This window comes from Coenobita brevimanus, chromosome 24 (assembly GCF_032717465.1).
Source record: "Coenobita brevimanus isolate Jiangsu-jjx chromosome 24, ASM3271746v2, whole genome shotgun sequence".
Taxonomy (NCBI): Eukaryota; Metazoa; Arthropoda; class Malacostraca; order Decapoda; family Coenobitidae; genus Coenobita; species Coenobita brevimanus.
In genome coordinates, this window is record NC_136977.1 from 3,850,372 (window position 1) to 3,868,670 (window position 18,299).

The 18,299-nt window shown below is 44.6% G+C and overlaps 1 protein-coding gene across 1 annotated transcript in view; it reads left to right on the forward strand.

The window, feature by feature from the left end:
* The window catches only part of LOC145393415 (two pore potassium channel protein sup-9-like), a 662,554-nt gene that overhangs the window by 609,327 nt on the left and 34,928 nt on the right, over positions 1-18,299 (forward strand). The window contains exon 3 of the mRNA XM_080267509.1: positions 6,662-6,822. Within this exon, the coding sequence (XP_080123635.1) occupies positions 6,662-6,822 (161 nt within the window). The remainder of the gene's footprint in view (positions 1-6,661; positions 6,823-18,299) is intronic.

Consider the following 18,299-nt stretch of genomic DNA (forward strand, 5'->3'; position numbering starts at 1 on the left):
CAACCCTTTCACTGCCCTCTGCCTGGACACTCACCTCCTCCTCAGTGGGGGGGGAGGTGAGGAAGGGGGAGAAGAGGAAGAGAATTTTGGAAGAGGGAAGTGGGGAGAATGGAGGAGGAAGAGACACTGCAGGAGGGGAGGAAGAGGAGGGAAAAGGGGAGGAAGAGTTGAACAGGATGTGAGGAAGAGGAATGAAAAGGAGGAAAAGGGAGGTGAAAGAGGGTATGTGAGATGTGGGAAAGGAAAGAGAGGGAGAGAGAGAGAGAGAGAGAGAGAGGTTATTGTACAGAAAGGTGTGGTTAGACTGTTTCTGGGGCTTTTACCTACGATGTGGTCTTTGCTAAACACGATAAAACTTTGTAGTGATCTCAGAATAATTATTTAAGACAATCACACGGAAGGAGATAGTAGAAGGGAGACCTGTAACTAAACGAGAAGTCCTTTGTTCCTCGTTATTCACCACCCTGCTTCCTTCCTCCCTTCCTTCTTTCCTTTCCTTCTTCCCTCCTTCCTTCTTTCTCCTCCTTCTCCCTTTTCTCTCTTTCCCCGTTCCTTTCCTCCCGTCTTTCCCCGCCTAACCATCCCTCCCCTTTCCCCTTACTCTGTCTCTCTTTACCTACACTCCCTTCTCCTCCACTCCTCTCGTCCTTCCCATTCAACGTCCTCTCTCTCTCTCTCTCTCTCTCTCTCTCTCTCTCTCTCTCTCTCTCTCTCTCTCTCTCTCTCTCGGTGTCGAACCCCGACATCATTAAAACTTGGAACGACAAACATAATTTTTCTCCAACTAATTCCAGTAATCGACACAAGTTGCCAGCCATTTTCTCTCTCTCTCTCTCTCTCTCTCTCTCTCTCTCACACACACACACACAGTAATTATAATAGTAATGATAAAGATAATGACGGTAACAAACATCTCGGTCTGCGGTGACGAGTGGAGGTCAGTAATAATAATAATAATAATAATAATAATAATAATAATAATAATGATAAAAGTAGTAGTAGTAGTAGTAGTTGTAGTAGCAGTAGTAGTAGTAGTAGTATTGGTAATAATAATAATAATAATAATAATAATAATAATAATAATAATAATAATAAAAGGTGACATATTATTGAAGGGAATTACAGACTTCACTTCTCAATGTGTTCCTTAAACTGGACGAAACTGAAGAAATGTAAGGCATCATCATTATAGAAAGCAAAAAAAATGTCGAGTTCTTTGGAGAGAGAGAGAGAGAGAGAGAGAGAGAGAAAATCACAGGTTCATCTATGTGGGGTCAGCCATCTTTGTCCTCTTCCTACTTTAATCTCTCTCTCTCTCTCTCTTTCAAACTTTTACTAGAGAAAGCTGTTAACATATTGTCTTCACTCCCCATTTTCTACCAATAAATAATTCGTCAAACTTTTATAGGGATGGCTCGTCCATTTATAAGCAGAATGAAAATAGTGAAGCCTTAAAGAGAGGGACTATTATGAGTGAGGGTTAATTGAGAAAATAATGCTGCTATGGTTTAGAATGTGTGTGTGTGTGTGTGTGTGTGTGTGTGAGGGAGGGAGAGAGAGAGAGAGTGAGAAAGAGAAAGGTTGATAAATATTTAGAAGGTATTACGAGGCTGACTGCGCAGTTAACGTGAGAGAGAGAGAGAGAGAGAGAGAGAGAGAGAGAGAGAACTGACGGGAGGGACACACCAAGGGAGTTACTAAGTGACAAGGTGATGCCTGTAGGGAGACTAAAGAGAGAGAGAGAGAGGGAGACTGAGACAGAGAGGGAGGGAGAGAGATGGGGTGAGTGTTGTTTTACTGAGCTTGACCCATATATTTCTTCTAGGAGAAATATTTGTCCAGAATTTAAGGTATTGTGTTTTTTTAAGGTTATCATTATTTTTGCTGATTGTTTATATTTTCTACTGCTCTCTTATATCGTTAATTTTCTCTTCCTATCCGTCTTCTTCGGTTCCAATGAGAGAGAGAGAGAGAGAAAGAGAGAGAGAGAGAATTTCCTATGATATCGTACAAGAGAAGAAAGTCAGCTGGTGATACGGTTAAAAATAGCAAGACAGACGAAGATAAAGTGAGTTTGTGTCTGTCAGGTCACTTATAATATCGACAAGACTAATGAGATTACCGCACAGTTCTTGACTATTCTCTCTCTCTCTCTCTCTCTCTCTCTCTCTCTCTCTCTCTCTCTCTCTTTCAGTACAGTGACCTTTTTTTTTGTTACCTCCAAATGCCTTTAATCGCATTTAGAGAGGCGTCTTGTATTGCAGAGAGAGAGAGAGAGAGAGAGAGAGAGAGGTACACATAGCAAAGAACCTGAATCCGTATCTAAATAGTCTTGTCAGTGTTACAGGGGAATTGACAGATACAGTCTCTCTCCATCCCCACTCACAGTCTCTCTCTCCCCTCCTTATCTCCCCCAGTCACCCTCGCTATCTCACCTGCAGCGCTCAACGTGATAGTAGTCTTGAGAGCCAGGTGATAATGAGGCCAGGATTCCGGGTTATAATTGGCTTATCTTATCTCTACGTATAAAGACAGCGTTGACCTTCCCTCTTATCTAGCTCTGATTGGGTACAGAAGCCTTCACCCACGCCCATGTCCCCGTGTCCGTGGATCCATACTCATCAAGGATCCTAACTCTCTCATACTTAGGACAGTTCTAGAAGGTCTCACCCACACCCATATCTCCTAGGTTTGTGGATCCATATTTACCAAGGATCTTAACTCTCTCATACGTAGGACAACTCTAGTATACTGTGCCAGGGGTGGGATACTTGACCATACGTACGATCGAGTCCCCTGTCGTAACTTTGATATGTTTTTGCGAGAGTTAAAGACATGGAAAGTGTACAATCTTCGCTTTGTCCTTCCATCCAAAACAGGTAAGAGGTATGACAGTTCTCCTCTCGTAACCATTTTTTTTTTTTTTTTTGGGGGGGGGGGGCAAGGAATGCAAGATGGGAAAAAAATCTTGTGTCAGGAATGTTTTTGGCGAAGGAACGCATGATAGGGAAAAAAGTCTTGTGTCAGGAAATCGTTTTTGGCGAAAGAATGCAAGATGGGAAAAAAAAAAAATTCAAGAGTCAGGAATTTGTTTTTGGTGAAGGAACGCAAGATGGGGGGAAAATTCTAAGGTCCAGGAATTTGTATTTGATGAGAGAACGAAAGACAGATAAAAATATTAATGTCGTTCACCATCCTGCAAAAACTCATGTGGGATTAAGACAGAGAATTTATTGTAAGTGCGCTTTAGAATCCCATCCGAGGTTTTTATTTTCAGATAGAGTTACAGGAGCCTGCGTGCTAATTCTCTCACCATTAACCCTGACCTGATTGGGACAACTCTAGTATTGCGGTATATTCTAGCCAATTTAGAAGAGCCTGAGGGTGTTAATGTCCATATGTTCGTGTTTTATGCGAACTGTGTCGATATTAAAGTTATTTGATTAGTATAAAAGAAACTGTAGCTATTTATCTTGGCCCAAATTTTCGTCCTTTTGAAGCATATTTCCCGTAGCTCAGCGGCAGAAAAAGTGCTGCAGCTGTACATCCTTTACGTAATACTTCTTCGTGACTAACTGCATGTTCTAGAGTTAATCTCATGTCACAGCTCAGCCTTCAAGGAGAGATGGAAATTTTAGGGCAAGTTAAAGTGAACAGAATATAGAAGTCTGTAATATGCAAAATAAATAGGTAAGAAATAGGTGCTACGGATCCTCCCAAGGTAACAAATACTGCCCTTTGTCTAGGAATCACAATGGCCGAGGGTGAAATAAGCGACGTGCCTTACACCCCTTATTTATCAGCTTTGCAATGTTCATCGTATTTTTCTCAGCATTTGTACGTATTTCCCGCAAAAGTTGGATCTCATTATTTTGACAGAATTCCGTATTTATCATTTTCGGACAAGAAGACGAGAGTTGACGCACTTGTCCTCTGTTTTGGCGCGAAGAACGAGAGACGGATATTGCTTACCATCCATTATCGTTTCCCTCCTACGATACGAATATTACTGAGAATTTATCGTAAGGGAAACAGTCTCCTCTGTCTCTGCCCCACTTGAATTGCAGTGGCCATTTCTGTTACATGAAGTCGAGGGAGTGAGAGAAGAGAGTAAGATGAGGGAAGAGTAACTGAATAAAGGAAGTGGGTACGGAGAGTGCCTACAATAAGTGTCCTTTACCTGGGTGATTGATGGTGTTGCTGTGAATGATTTTGCTATATTCTCTCTCTCTCTCTCTCTCTCTCTCTCTCTCTCTCTCTCTCTCTCTCTCTCTCTCTCTCTCTCTCAGTGCACAGTGTATTTAGTATATATATTTCCGTCTTTCTACTGTCCTGCCAGAAAAAGGAGGCATACACGTAATTACATGGTTACTGGAGAATATTCTAAAATTTTCATTCACACTTTCTTAATGTAAAGATGAAAAAGTAAGGATATTTATTGTAGACATTTTACACTTGAACCAGCTTATGTGCTTGGATAAATTAATAATTCTAGAAATCTCTGTCTTATTTATTTATTTTTATTTATTTTTTAAATGAAGGACAGGACAGACCGAAATTACCCCTCACCCACCCTCTTCAAAATGATCGTAATATTATAAACAAAAGTCGAGTTCCAGGCGTTCAGGGTACGACTAGGAAATGGACAGTAAAATAAAGAAATAGTTAAGGAGAAATAGGAAGACAGATAAGGAAAATGGAAGAAGAGAGTGTGATATTGTACCAGACTGAGTACACATAAAACTCAGGTGTCCAGGTGTTAAAGTGTACAACGAGGAAATGGAGAGACACAGGGAAGAGGGAAAGCTAGTGAAACAAGGATAGAAAATAGCAGATTAAAATGTACAAGTAGAGGAACGAAAGTATAATGTGGAAATTAGTCTACCGAACCGTGCACAGGTAAACAAACATCAGGGTGCGACGAAGAAGGGGAGGGTCACAGGAAAGAAGAAAGGCAATGGAACAAGGAGAGTTAGTGAGAAAAAAACGAGGAAGTAGAGGACCGGAAGGAGAGTGTGGAAATTAGTCTACCAAACAGTGCACAAACAAACAAAAGTAGAGTTTGGAGCATATCAGGGTACGACGTGGAAGTGTAGAGTCATTGGTACACTCGTCCAGCAAGTCCCCCCCACCCCTATCCCCCTTCGACCCCCTCCCCCCTTCAACCATCCCCTGTACTTGACCCCTGCTGAGTGGGGGCAACTAAGCCAAATTAAAGACGGATTAGTGGGGGACATCTCTCGGGGTCTTTACAAGGGGTCGTGGCTTGATGGGGTTGTTGTGTGTGTGTGTGTGTGTGTGTGTGTGTGTGTGTGTGTGTGTGTGTGTGTGTGTGTGAGAGAGAGAGACAGACAGACAGAGACAGACAGAAAGACAGAGCATGTGTAAGTGTCAGTGTGTGTGACTGTGTTGGTGTAGGTTGTATGTGTAAGAAGGCTAAATATATGTATGTGTGTGTAGGAGAGAGAGAGAGAGAGAGAGAGAGAGAGAGAGAGAGAGAGAGAGAGAGCATATGTGTAAGTGTCAGTGAGCGTGACTGTGTTGGTGTAGGTTGTATGTGTAAGAAGGCTAAATATATGTGTGTGTAAGAGAGAGAGAGAGAGAGAGAGAGAGAGAGAGAGAGCACAGTCCATAACGTACCCAATACAAAGGCGTTCTCTCTGGGGTTCTCTGTATCATCTCAAAACGTAACTTAACACACAAAGAGTATAGCATTTTAGCCCTTCAGGCCGTTGACGTTGCTACACCACACCACACCACTACACTACACTACACTACACCACACCACACCACACCACACCACACCACACCACACTACACTACACTACACTACACTACACTACACTACACTACTCTATCCTGTTCACTTAGAGACGACTGTATGCCTGCAGGGTGGATCACTTAATACACATTGCATCTCTCTCGTTTGTACCTCTGCAACAACACTCTGACATTAGGCCAAGGGAGCATCAGTAAGGCTAGGGTAGACAGTCAGTTAGATATAAGTAGATAGATAGATAGATAGATTAGATAGATAGGTAGATAATTAAAGTCTCTCCTAAGCGGAATAAAATAGTCGTGAGGTAGAATGAATAGAATGAAGAGGAGTCATGATGCTTAGGAGGGCTGATGAAAATTGCTCTTAACTCATAGGCAGAACAGAAGCGTTGGAGGGAAGGAAAAGAAATAAAAAAAAACGCCGCCATCATACTAAAAGCAATAAACATGGGTACCTAAGTCAGAACAGTTGCGAAATATGATGATGATGATGATGATGATAGTGATGATGATGATGATAGTGATGACGCTAACACTTTTACAGGTGATTTATTGATGCGTGTATAGCTTTGTGTTCACCTATATTGTTACTTATTTGTTTTTATGTTGCTGATGATGTTGCTGCGACCGATTCTGATGATGATGATGATAATGATAATGATACTTTTTCTGAGGATTTATTTTTTTGAGTATCTTTTTATTTACCTATTTCCTTATTGGTTTATTTTTATGATGTTGCTGCTGCCGCTGCTACCGGTTCTGATGGTGATGATGATGACGATGATAATGATGTGATGACTTAATATTTTTACTGGTAATTTATCGATACGTGTCTTTATATTTACCTACGTCCTTACTCATTTTCTTTTTCCTTTCTCCCCAGGCTACGGTCACTCCACGCCCAACACCGTATCGGGCAAGGTGTTCACTATTCTTTACGCCATGGTGGGCATCCCCCTCTGCCTCGTGCTCTTTCACTCCATCGGCGAGCGTCTTAACAAAGTGTCATCCATCGCTATAAGACAGATCAAGAAACTCCTGAAGGTGGGTGGTGGCGGGGCTGTGGGATGTTGTGGTAGGGTTGTGTGATGTTGTTGTGGTGGGGTTGTGGGATTTGGTGGTGGGGTTGTGAGATGTTGTTGTGATGGGGTTGTGGGATTTGGTGGTGGGGTTGTGAGATGTTGTTGTGGTGGGGTTGTGGGATTTAGTGGGGTTGTGGGATGTTGTTGTGATGGGGTTGTGGGATGTTGTGGTGGGGTTGTGGGATGCTGTTGTGGTGGGGTTGTGGGATGTTGTGGTGGGGTTGTGGGATGTTGTGGTGGGGTTGTGGGATGCTGTTGTGGTGGGGTTGTGGGATGTTGTGGTGGGGTTGTGGGAGATTTTGTTGTGATGGGGATGTGGCATTCTGTTGTGGTGGTGTTGTGGGATGTTGTTGTGGTGGTGTTGTGGGATGTTGTTGTGGTGGGGTTGTGGGTCTTGTTGATCTGACCTTAACAAATACCGGTATATAAAGGTAGAAGAGAGAGAGAGAGAGAGAGAGAGAGAGAGAGAGAGAGAGAGAGAGAGCAGATAAAAAGAGAGAGAGAGAGAGAGAGAGAGAGAGAGAGAGAGAGAGAGAGAGAGAGAGAGAGAGAGCAGATAAAAAGAGAGAGAGAGAGAGAGAGAGAGAGAGAGACCAGATAAAAAAAACAGATCAGAGAAAATTAAAGTAAAAAAAAAAAGAGAGAAAAAGACAAACAGAAAGTGAAAAAAAAAAAAAAAAAGGTAAAAGCAAACTGTGGAAAATTGTGAAACTAGCTTCCCTCCTCTCGGTCCTCCACTTCCCTCACCCCCTTCCCCCTCTCCCTCATCCCTCCCCTCCACCTCCCCACCTCTGGAGTGACTCGCCGGGCAGTATTAATAGCCTGCTCGGGTGTCTGGCCCCTGATTTTTACGTCATTTGATAATTAAGGTCAAGTTCTCGTGAAAGGGCTACACTTTTGGATGTCCCTGGGGAGAGAGAGAGAGAGAGAGAGAAGGAGGAAAGGAGGGAGAAAGAAAAAGAGGAAGATGGGTTGAGCAAACAGGAAAGGGAGAGAATTAAGTGTGAGGGGGAAGGAAGTAAGACCAAAAAAAAAAAGGAGAGGGAAAGACTGAGAGAGGACAGGGAAGGAGAGGAGGAAGGAAGAGGGAAGGGAAGGAGAGGAGGAAGGAAGAGGGAAGGGAAGGAGAGGAGGAAGGAAGAGGGAAGGGAAGGAGAGGAGGAAGGAAGAGGGAAGGGAAGGAGAGTTACAAGGAGACGAAAAGGAAGGAAGGAAAGGAAAGGAGAGGGAGAAGGAATGAAAAGGCAGGAGGGAAGGAAGAGGGGAAAGAGGGAGGGAGGAAGGAAAGAAGAGTTACAGAAAGAAGAGGAAGGGGAACATGGAACAGCAGCGGAATGAGAGAGAGAGAGAGAGAGAGAGAGAGAGGCGGGGGTTACTTAGGTATTTTTTCGCCACATGATAATTAAGGCTTAACTTCTGGTGAAAAAATTGCACGTTTGGATGTCCCTGGGCCTAGGAGGGAGGGAGGGAGGAAGGAAGGGGAAGGAAGAAGAAAGGAGGGTAGAGAGAGAGGGAGAGAGAAAGGGGGGGGGGACAGGAAGAGTGGAAGGTAGGGAGAGAGGGAGAGAGAAAGGGAGGGGGATGCAGGAAGAAAGGAAGGATTGAAAGAGGGAGAAAGGGAGGAGGATGCAGGAAGAAAGGAAGGGAGAGAGGGAGGAAGACAGGAAGGAAGGGAGGGAGGTTGGGAAAAGGAAGGAAAGGTTAGAGGAAAGGAGAAAGGGAGGGAGAAACGGGAATGAAGGAAAGGATGGGAAAGCAGGAGGAAATGAATGAATGAAGGGAGGGAGAAAAGGAGGGAGAAAGGAAGAAGGAAGGAAGGATGGATGGATGAGGAAAAGGAGAGGAGAAAGGAAGGAGGTACTGAGGAAAGAGGAAGGGAGGGTGGAGGAAAGATGGTGTGAGGGTGGTAGAAAGAAGAGCTGTTAAGAAAGGGGGAGGAGAGAAAAATGAAGGAAGGAAACGAAAAAAAGGGAGAAGGAGGAAGAAGGGAGGGAAAAATATTCAGTGAGTAAGGGGAAAAGAGGGAGGAAGGAAGGAAGGATGAACAGGAAGGAGAAGAGGAGGGGATATTATTTATGGAAGAGTCATTAGATAGATAAAAAGATGCAGGTAGATTGATAAACAGGCAGACAGATCGATAGATGGATTAGTAGACAGGCAGACAAATAGACATAAATGTAGATAGATGGATAGATAGATAGGATGTCCCGTTGTAGATAGATAGGTAGATCGATAGGCTACATGGGGTGGCCGTTGAAATTGCATTAAATAGGCCTTTTAGGGTTAATTTTAAGTAATACAGTAAATGCAATATCAACCTGGGTCCATGGCTCAACCGTCCTTCCTTCCTTCATTCATTTATTCATTCATTTATTCGTTCATTACCATCTTCCTCCCTCTCGTCATTCCCTCTCTCCTTTCATCCCTTTCTCCCTTTTTTCCTGTTCTTCCTTCCTTTTGTCCCTCCGTTCTTTCATTCTGCCTTCCTTCCCTCCATGCATGCGTCCCCTTCTTCCTTTTCCCTTCCTTCATTCCATTCGTCCGTCCGTTCTTCCTGCTTCATTTCCCTCCTTCCGTCTCTATATTTTTTTTTTTTTTTTTTTTTTTTTTTTTTTTTTTTTATTTTTAAGCCCTTCTCATCATCTCTTCACCCTCTCTCCTTATCCCCTCCCTTCCTTCCTTCCTCGCTTTCCTTCATTCTTCCTTCCATTTTCCCTCCTTTTCTGTTTATCAGTTTCCTTCGCTGGCTTCTCCTTCTCTTTTCCTCTCGATTTTTTCTCTCCTTCCCTCCTTTCTCTCACCCTTTCCCCTCCTTTCTCACATCTTTCCCCCCTTCCTTCTCTCCCTTCTCTTTCTCCTTCCTTTTCTTTTATTTTCTGCCGAATACCCCTCTCTTAATCGCGCGCTTTTATCTATCCTCCTCTCCGTCTCCCCTTCCTTCTTTCCCCTTTTCCTCCCTCCTTCCTTCTCTCCTTTCCTCCCTCCCTCCCTCCTACCGTCCATAATTTACTGGCCGGGCTCCAGGTTTTGAAAGATGGCTCTCAAGTTTGGCAATTTAATCTGGGGTAGAAAAAAATGTTACTTAGTTTTGAAGTTCCCCAGACATTAGCTCAACCCTTACGCCTCCCCCTTCTGCTTCCCCTTCCCCTCCCCTCTCCCCTTCCTCCCCTCTCCCCTTCCTCTTCCTTCCCTCTCCCCTTCCCCGTTCCTCCCCTCCCGTGTTCTTCCCCTGTCCCCTCATTTTAGCCCTCTTGTCCTTCCTTTTCCCTTCTCTCCTGTATGCCCTGTTTTCTCCTCCTTTCCTTGTCCTTCTCTCTCTCTGTCCGTCTTCGTCTTCCTCTCTCTCTATTCCTCCCCCTCCCCTACCCTTCCTCCTCGCTTCCCTCACCTTTCTCCTTTCCTCCCTCCCTCCCCTCCTCCCCCTCCGGCCCTCATCTTAACCCCTTTTCGCAATTTCCCTCTTCTATTTGACCCTCATATCCTTTTCTATCTTATGTTCCTCTCTGTTTAATTTCCCTCCTGCCTCTCACCTACACCCTCCCCTCTCTTCCCCTCCCGATTCCCTCCCCTCATTTTAACCCTCTTTCTTCCCCTCTATCTTTCCCGTCTTTCCTCTCTTTCCCTTCTTACCTCCTCCCTTATTCTCTCTTAAATCTTCCTCCTTTCTCATCCCTCACTTCCTTCCCTACCTCTCCTCTCCCATCTCCCCCTCATTGAATCTTCTTTGCATCTTCGTCTCTTTCCCCTCCTTCTTCCTTTCTCTTCTCTCCTTCCATTTCCTCTCCTCCTCCAATTCTTTATCCTCCTTTCCTCCCTTACTTCTAACCACTCCCTATCTCGACTCCCCATCTCCCCCTCTCCTTTCTTTAAAATCTGCTTCCCTCTCCTTGACCTCTTTCTTCTTCTCTTCTTCCGTAATTCTTTCTCCTCTCCCCCTCCCTCTTCTTCCGTCTTCCCTACTCCCTCTTCACCACTACCACCACCACCACGATCATAAACATCCTTCGCTCATCCCTTATTTATTTCATCCCTTTTGTACATCATCATCATCATCATCATCATCATCATCATCGTCGTCGTCGTCGTCATCATCATCATCATCATCATCATCATCATCATCATCATCATCATCATCATCATCATCAATATCATCATCATCGTTGTCGTCGTCGCCTCTCTCCCATCTCCCTCTCTTTATCGCTCGTTAAGGATTCAGGAAAGGATGTAGGAAAGACTGAGAGGGGAGAAGATGGGTGAGGGGTGGAGGGGTTAAATGATGAGGGAGGGCGGTATTAGAGAGAGAGAGAGAGAGAGAGAGAGAGAGAGAATAACGCCCTTCTACCCTGACCCTTTACCAACTGTTTTAAGTGTTGTTTGAAACTGTCACCTCGACCATTTCCACTGCATCTCCTCTCCCTCCTCCCATCTCATTCGCCTCCCCTCCCATTAACTCCCCATCTCCCTGTCTTACTTCCCCTCCTCCCCCATTACCTCCCCTCCTCCCCCATTACTTTCCCTCCTCCTCCCACAACCTCTTCTCCCCTCCTTGCATCGCCTCGCTTCCTCGCCTGTCCATCCCCATTTAATTCTCTTCTCCATATACCTGCAATCCCCCTCGTGTATAGAAAGTTGGCCACGACTCTCTCTCTCTCTCTCTCCATCACTCTGTCTCTGTGCCTGTCGATATCCTATTATATTTATCTATCTATCTATCTATCTGTCTCATTGTCTATATTTCTGTCAATCTATTTTTGTATCTAAATATATCTACCTATCTGTCTGTCTGATGGTTTTTTAATTTGTTTACTTTTTAAATTAAGTTTCCATTAATTTACAAATTTCTTATCATTTGTCTACCAAGATTTCTCTCAGCCGAACAAAGCATCTGATATTACTCGAAATATAACTTGCCTGATTTTACTGAAGCGAAAGAGTTACAGTAATTACAATGCCTCACTCTGATTGCCTCTAATTATACATGAAATTGTTGTACCCTAATTGGACTCGATTTCTTTATGCCTGAAGCGAAGTGTGTGTGTGTGTGTGTGTGTGTTTGTTTGTGTGTGTGTGTGTGTGTGTGTGTGTGTGTGTGTGTGTGTGTGTGATATATGAGGTGTGGTAATATACACCTCCCTCACACCTCTCCTCTCCTCTCCCCCTGCTCTCTTCATCTTTCACTCCCTCATTCCTCCTTCACCCTCACCTTCATCTCTCACTCCACGGCCCCCCTACCTTTACTCTCTTTTTTTCTCCCTTTCACACTTTCGCTCCCTATGAACACTTTGCTCCCTTTGTTACACTCTCCATTTCCCAGTCTCTTTTCTCACCCCGATCTTCCCATTGCACGTCCTCATTCTCTTCCTCCCCAGTTCTTTTGTCTTTCTATCTTTCCTCCCTACGTCCCCTGCCTTCTCCCTCTTTATTCCCTACCTTTCCTCCCTCCAGCCCCCTTTTCACCACCTTTTCTCCCCCACTCTTCCTCGCCCCCCAACTTCTTTTTCCGTGACTTGCTCTCGTTTCTCCTTCGTACATGTCAGCTCTCTTTCTGTCCTTTTCTCATTCTCCTTTCCTGCTGAACTTGCCCACTCATTCTACCTCCTGCCCAACTCCCCCTCTCCTTTTTCCGTAATTAAAGATCCTGTTTTCCTTTCTTTGCCCCTTTGCCCCTTCCATTTAAAATTCGTATGTCCTCTTCAACTGTTCCCCTTGTCTCTGTTTTCCCTCCCCCTATTTCCTTCCCATTTTCCCTAATCATTCATTCTCTCTCTCTCTCTCTCTCTCTCTCTGTTTTATCGTTCATCATGTTTTTCCTTTTCCTCATTACGCCTTAAATACCTTCTCAACGCCCTCCCTACCTCACCTATTTCCCTCCAGTCTCTCTCTCTTCCCTCCACTCCTCTCCCTCTCCTCTCTTCCTCCCTATCCCTCCCTCTCGCCCAGCATCCAACCCTTCAGACTTCTCTCCCCTTCTTACCTCCCTTGTTCCCTTCGTCTCCCCCTTCCTTTCACCACTTTCCCTCTTTCCCTCTGACCCTCGTGCAGTGTGTCATGTGTGGTAGTGGTGGTGGTAATATATTGGAGCGGGGACATTGATGGATGGCCTCTCTCTCCCCTCCCCTCTCACATCCCCTCTCACATCCCTCTCTCTAAGCTTATACGCCTGTTTTCTCACCCCTCTCACCCCTGTCCAACTCCTCTTGTCTCCCCCTATCATCCCCCTTCTCAGAACTTGCAATATATTCATCTCTTAATTCACGTCCCTCTCATTTCCCCCTCACTCCACTCGGCTGCTTCTTCTCACTCATTTTTCTCCCTCCTCTCTTACACCTCTCACCTTCCCCCATCCACACCCCTCTCTTCTTTCACTCCTCTGTCCTTCCTCTCCCCACTCACTTGCTCCTTTCTGTACTGTACTCTCTCTCTCTCTCTCTCTCTCTCTCTCTCTCTCTCTCTCTCTCTCTCTCTCTCTCTGTAATATTATTATTGTTTTACTCTCCTCTCTCTCCTTTTCATTTTCCACGTTAATCCCTCTCTCCTCTTTCCACTTTCCCTCCTCTTTCCCCTCCTCTTTCTCTTCCTCCCATTCACTTCACGCCATATTTCTTTCCCTCTCCTCTTCTTCTCCCCCCTCTGTTTTCCAGTCTTCCTTCCTCTCTCCATTTGCCTTCCCTCTCTCCCCCTCCCCCTCACTCTCCCCCACTCTCTCTCCTTCTCATTGCTTCATTCCCATCCATTTTATATTCAAATCCCCCTTAGTCCAGGCTCTTAATATTTTCTCTCTCTCTCTCTCTCTCTCTCTCTCTCTCTCAGCACCATTTTTTCCACTTTCATTTTCTCATTTCGTCTCCAAAATGGCTTTCATTTTTCCTCCTCATTTCCTTTGTTTTTTCAGGTTGTATATTTTCCCCCTTTTTTTTTTTCTTTTTTGCTGTTATGCTTTCTAGGTTTTTATTAGTGTTCTTTTTCCACATCCTCTTAGCTCAGCTCTCTCTCTCTCTCTCTCTCTCTCTTTCTCTCTCTCTCTTTTGTTAGCGAATGGAATAAACTCCCTGGGAATGTGATTGAGAGTGGTACCATAAATATATTTAAAAAGAGACTGGACATGTATCTCGACGCAATTGGTATCGTTTAGGTAGGATGGAGCAATTATTGCATATTCGCGTCTGCATTCATCTGTCTATTAGACACACACAATATTTTAGGATATATATAATAGATAAACTTTCATTTCATCTTTTTATATTAAAAAAAAAACCATTAAAAAAATTGCATGCGTAGAGTAAGTATGTGGCTGTTTGCCCAAATTTTCCTTTTCCATATTATTCTACTTTCTGCCGATCCTATAAAATTCCTTCAGGTTTTTCATTCCTGCAAGGTATTACTTCCTCTCTTGTTTCCTGTACGACAAATGCCGGAGGGTCTGGAGGGTGGGGGAGAGAGCCTTCTGCTGTGCTATCCTTTTCTCCTGCTCCTATGCACTGTATTAGTATTAAGGCATATTAGTATTAAGGCCGGACCACCTCGTAGGGACCGTAAGGTCTGTGTGGTCTGTGTATCTATGTAACTATGTAATTCTCTCTCTCTCTCTCTCTCTCTCTCTCTCTCTCTCTCTCTCTCTCTCTCTCTCTCTCTCTCTCATAAGATGAGAATGATGATGACGATGAGTATAAACATTAATGAATATCGCGTTCAGATTAAAATCCCTGTCAGTATCCGAGGAAGGAAGGAAGGAAGAGAAAGAGAGAAAGAAAGAAAGAAAGGAAGGAAGGAAGGAAGGAAGATAGAAAGGAAGGAAGGAAGGTAGGGTTCAGTATAAGAAAAATAGCGAGACAGATTTTGCAACCTTTTCTTCGTTATTAGCAAAGTCCCCCTTGGCTCTTGGTTAGGGGGGGAGAGGGGTGGGGAGAAGGGGGACTGAAGGGGAGGGGACAGGTGGATGAGGTGTGTGGAGGGGGAGAGGTAGGGAGAGGGGGTGGAGGGGAGGGTGAAGGGGTAGGGCTATGTGAGGGGTGCTGGTAAGAGTAGTGGGGAGATGAGGTCGCTGGGGAGGAGGGAGGCTAAGGGGTATTGTTTTTACTGTGTTATTGCGTTTGGAGAGAGAGAGAGAGAGAGAGAGAGAGAGAGAGAGAGAGAGAGAGAGAGAGAGAGAGAGAGCCAGCCTAGTTAGCATGCCTGTAGAGTGATCATTGTCCATATGTGTGTTTGTGTACTGTACGTGTGTGTGTGTGTGTGTGTGTGTGTGTCTGTGTGATGAACGTGAAGTGCATACCCCACATGACTCGGGCCTTTCCTATGCAGCGAGTCCTATTGTTGTCCCACAAAACCAGGAAAGAATAACTTGCCCTCCCCCCCCTCCGCATTTGTCTTTCTCCCGCATACCTTCCTCGTCATTTTTCCTCCTTGTCTTCCCTTACCATTTCCATATTCACGTTTCCTCTCTTCCCCTTCTCCCTCCCCACGCCCCATTCCTCTCGTCCCTTTCCCCTTCCCCGTCTTTCCTCCTTTTCCCCACTTGCCCATACCTCCTCTCCATTCCTCTCCTCTCATTTTCCTTCCTCTCATCGCTCACCTCCCCCCCCCCCCATGCCTCAGTCGCTAAATGAGTGGTCTGAGGTTCCTCGTCATTTTCCCTGTTAAGCGTGGAGTCTCTCGGAAGATTTCTTTACACCTTCTCCATAGCGATTTATTTTGCCCATGAAATTTTAGTACCAGGAATCTCCATGCAGTATTATCGATGTAAACGTTGTCAGTATGAAACAAATAGAAATAAAATACGTGAGAAGAGTAGTGTACAAAATAAATCGCTCATCTCCAGAACGTTTCAGAAATAATGTACGTAGCTTTTCCTGTTATTTCACCTTTATATCAGTTTCGTCCACTTGACGCTGTTGAGAGGTACTTACGACGAAGAGTTCAGTGACAATGAGAAGACGGGTCATTACCGCAAACTCCGTGGTAATGGAACGTTGGTCATTTCCTCCCTCAGAACACTAGGGGCGTCTCAAAGTATTTTCCTTTTTCTTCTGTTAAATGGTTGTATCGTGGAAATGTTGGTTGTTCTTAAATCTCTCTTGAAGCCTCGCCTTTCCTGATAAACAGTATTGCAACACACACACACACACACACACACACACACACACACACACACACACACACACACACACACACACACACACACACACACACACACACACACACACACACACACATCTAAAAAACTAGTGCTTCCGAAACATTTACATACACATGAACTCTGCTGTCACCACACACACACACACACACACACACACACACACACACACACACACACACACACACACACACACACACACACACACACAGAGGCAATATGTATTCAGACAAACACACACAGTGGCAGTATAGTGAGAACACGCCACCTACCACACTCTACATGAACACCGTGAACCCTGGACGAGCACAGAACACGACAAAGATGCTATTTGAACACAGCACAGAGCCAGATGAACACACTAAGCAAATACACCAAGCATACTGAACACATTAGGTGAATACAGAGCACAGTATATATACCACTTGAACACACTAAACAATAGGTGAACACAGAACACGATGAAATGAAGGAAAAGAGACAACAAGATGGCAATGAAAGGGGGAGTGGGAAGGGAGGAGAGAGAGAAAGAGACAACAAGGAGGGAAGAAATGAATGGGAAGTGGGAGGGGAGGAAGGGGAAGGGGAAGAAGAGAGAGAGAGAGAGAGAGAGAGAGAGAGCGGAAGGAAGGAAGGAAGGAAGTGATGGGGGAGTGAGAAGGGAGAATGAGAGTGAAGGAAAAGGAGAAGGGAGATTGTGATGGGAAGGGAAACAAGACACATTCCAAGACGGAGGAGGAGGAGAAGAGGAGGAAGAGAAGAGGAAGAAGAAGAAGAAGAAGAGGAAAAAGAAGAATGAGGAGGAGGAGGAGGAAGAAGAAGAAGAAGAAGAATGAGTAGGAGGAGGAAGAGGAGGAGGAGGAAGTAAATCTGTCATCAAACTGCAGCGAGGCACAGGAAGTCCAATTAATTAACTTCCAAGGTGGCTGGGATCCGACGCAAGCTGCCCAATTACCTCGCCTTAGTTGCTAGGACACATTGGAGGGACGTCAGTTGATAGGAGGGCACGTCAGTTGCTAGGACACACTGGGAATCGGAAGTTACTAGGACGCTTGGGGAGTCGTTTGTTGCTAGGACACATTGGAGGGATGTTAGTTGCTAGGAACCATCGAGAGGCCTTAGTTGCTAGGATACGGGAGAGCTGTCAGTTGCTAGGACACTTTGGAGGGATGTTAGTTGCTAGGAGGACACCAGTTGCTAGGACTTATGAGCGAGACGTCAGTACTTTAGGAGGCATGGGCACATCAGTTGCTAGGATACTCAGGCTGGTAGGACATATTAGCCTAATTATCTGTAAGGACGCTTCATTGCCAGGACATTAAACAGTTGCTAGGAGGACTCACCAGTTGCAAGAAGACACCAATTACTAGAACACACCAGTTAATAGGACACAGTGTTGCCAGATCTCGTCGCCTGTCACATTCCAACCCACCTCACAAAATCACCTCATTCCCAAAGTTGGTTTGGCCAGGATTCCCCAGCCCTTTTCCTGAATCGCCTGGCGGTCGGGGTGAAGGTCATGTTGGTGTACCCGCAGCGATTCGATTCTCTAAGAGGCGATTATTATTATTATTATTATTTATTTTTTTTATTGTAGCGCCATCAGGGGCGTGGGCCTGTCACTCACCCCTCTTGCTTGTAGGCCGTGGTAGTGCAGTCTCCAGCACCACGTGGGTATTGTATCGGACTGAATGCTGATGTTGATTTTATTTATTTATATATCTGTTTATTCATGCATTTATTTTAATGATTTTAGTTATTTATTTATTTACTTTGCGTGAGTAGCTAAAAATATCAGAGGATTTATGTTTGGATAAGTCCAGCAAATCTCACCTGCCCTTTTAGGTTCATCTGTACTTTTCTTAGTAGGATGTTAATGCGCCGCGTTGCGTATCAGTTATTTTAGGTATAACATATAAACTGCCATGTGATATGTTGTCTGTGTCCTTTTACTTGCTAGTTTCGGTGCTGAAATGTAATGGATTTGAGTTAACGCAAAATTATCCCCCATTTCCTTCAGTGGAATGCAGCTTGTCTCTCGATAGGTAGAGTAACGCATCGTAGGGCATATTTTTTGTTTTTTTCTTTAGGGGTGACTAACGCTAAACGATTTGTATTCATCATAGGAGAGACGTGTGGGGCTGAAAGACTTAAGGGTTAATCGAGAAACCATCATTCTTTCACCTCTCCATCACTAACAAGCCACTTCACCACCCAGCCACTAACTCCACAACTTCACCACCCCACCAGATCACCTCGTCACTTTTTCTTCCCTCACCACTCTCATCATCCCCACCACTAACCTCCAC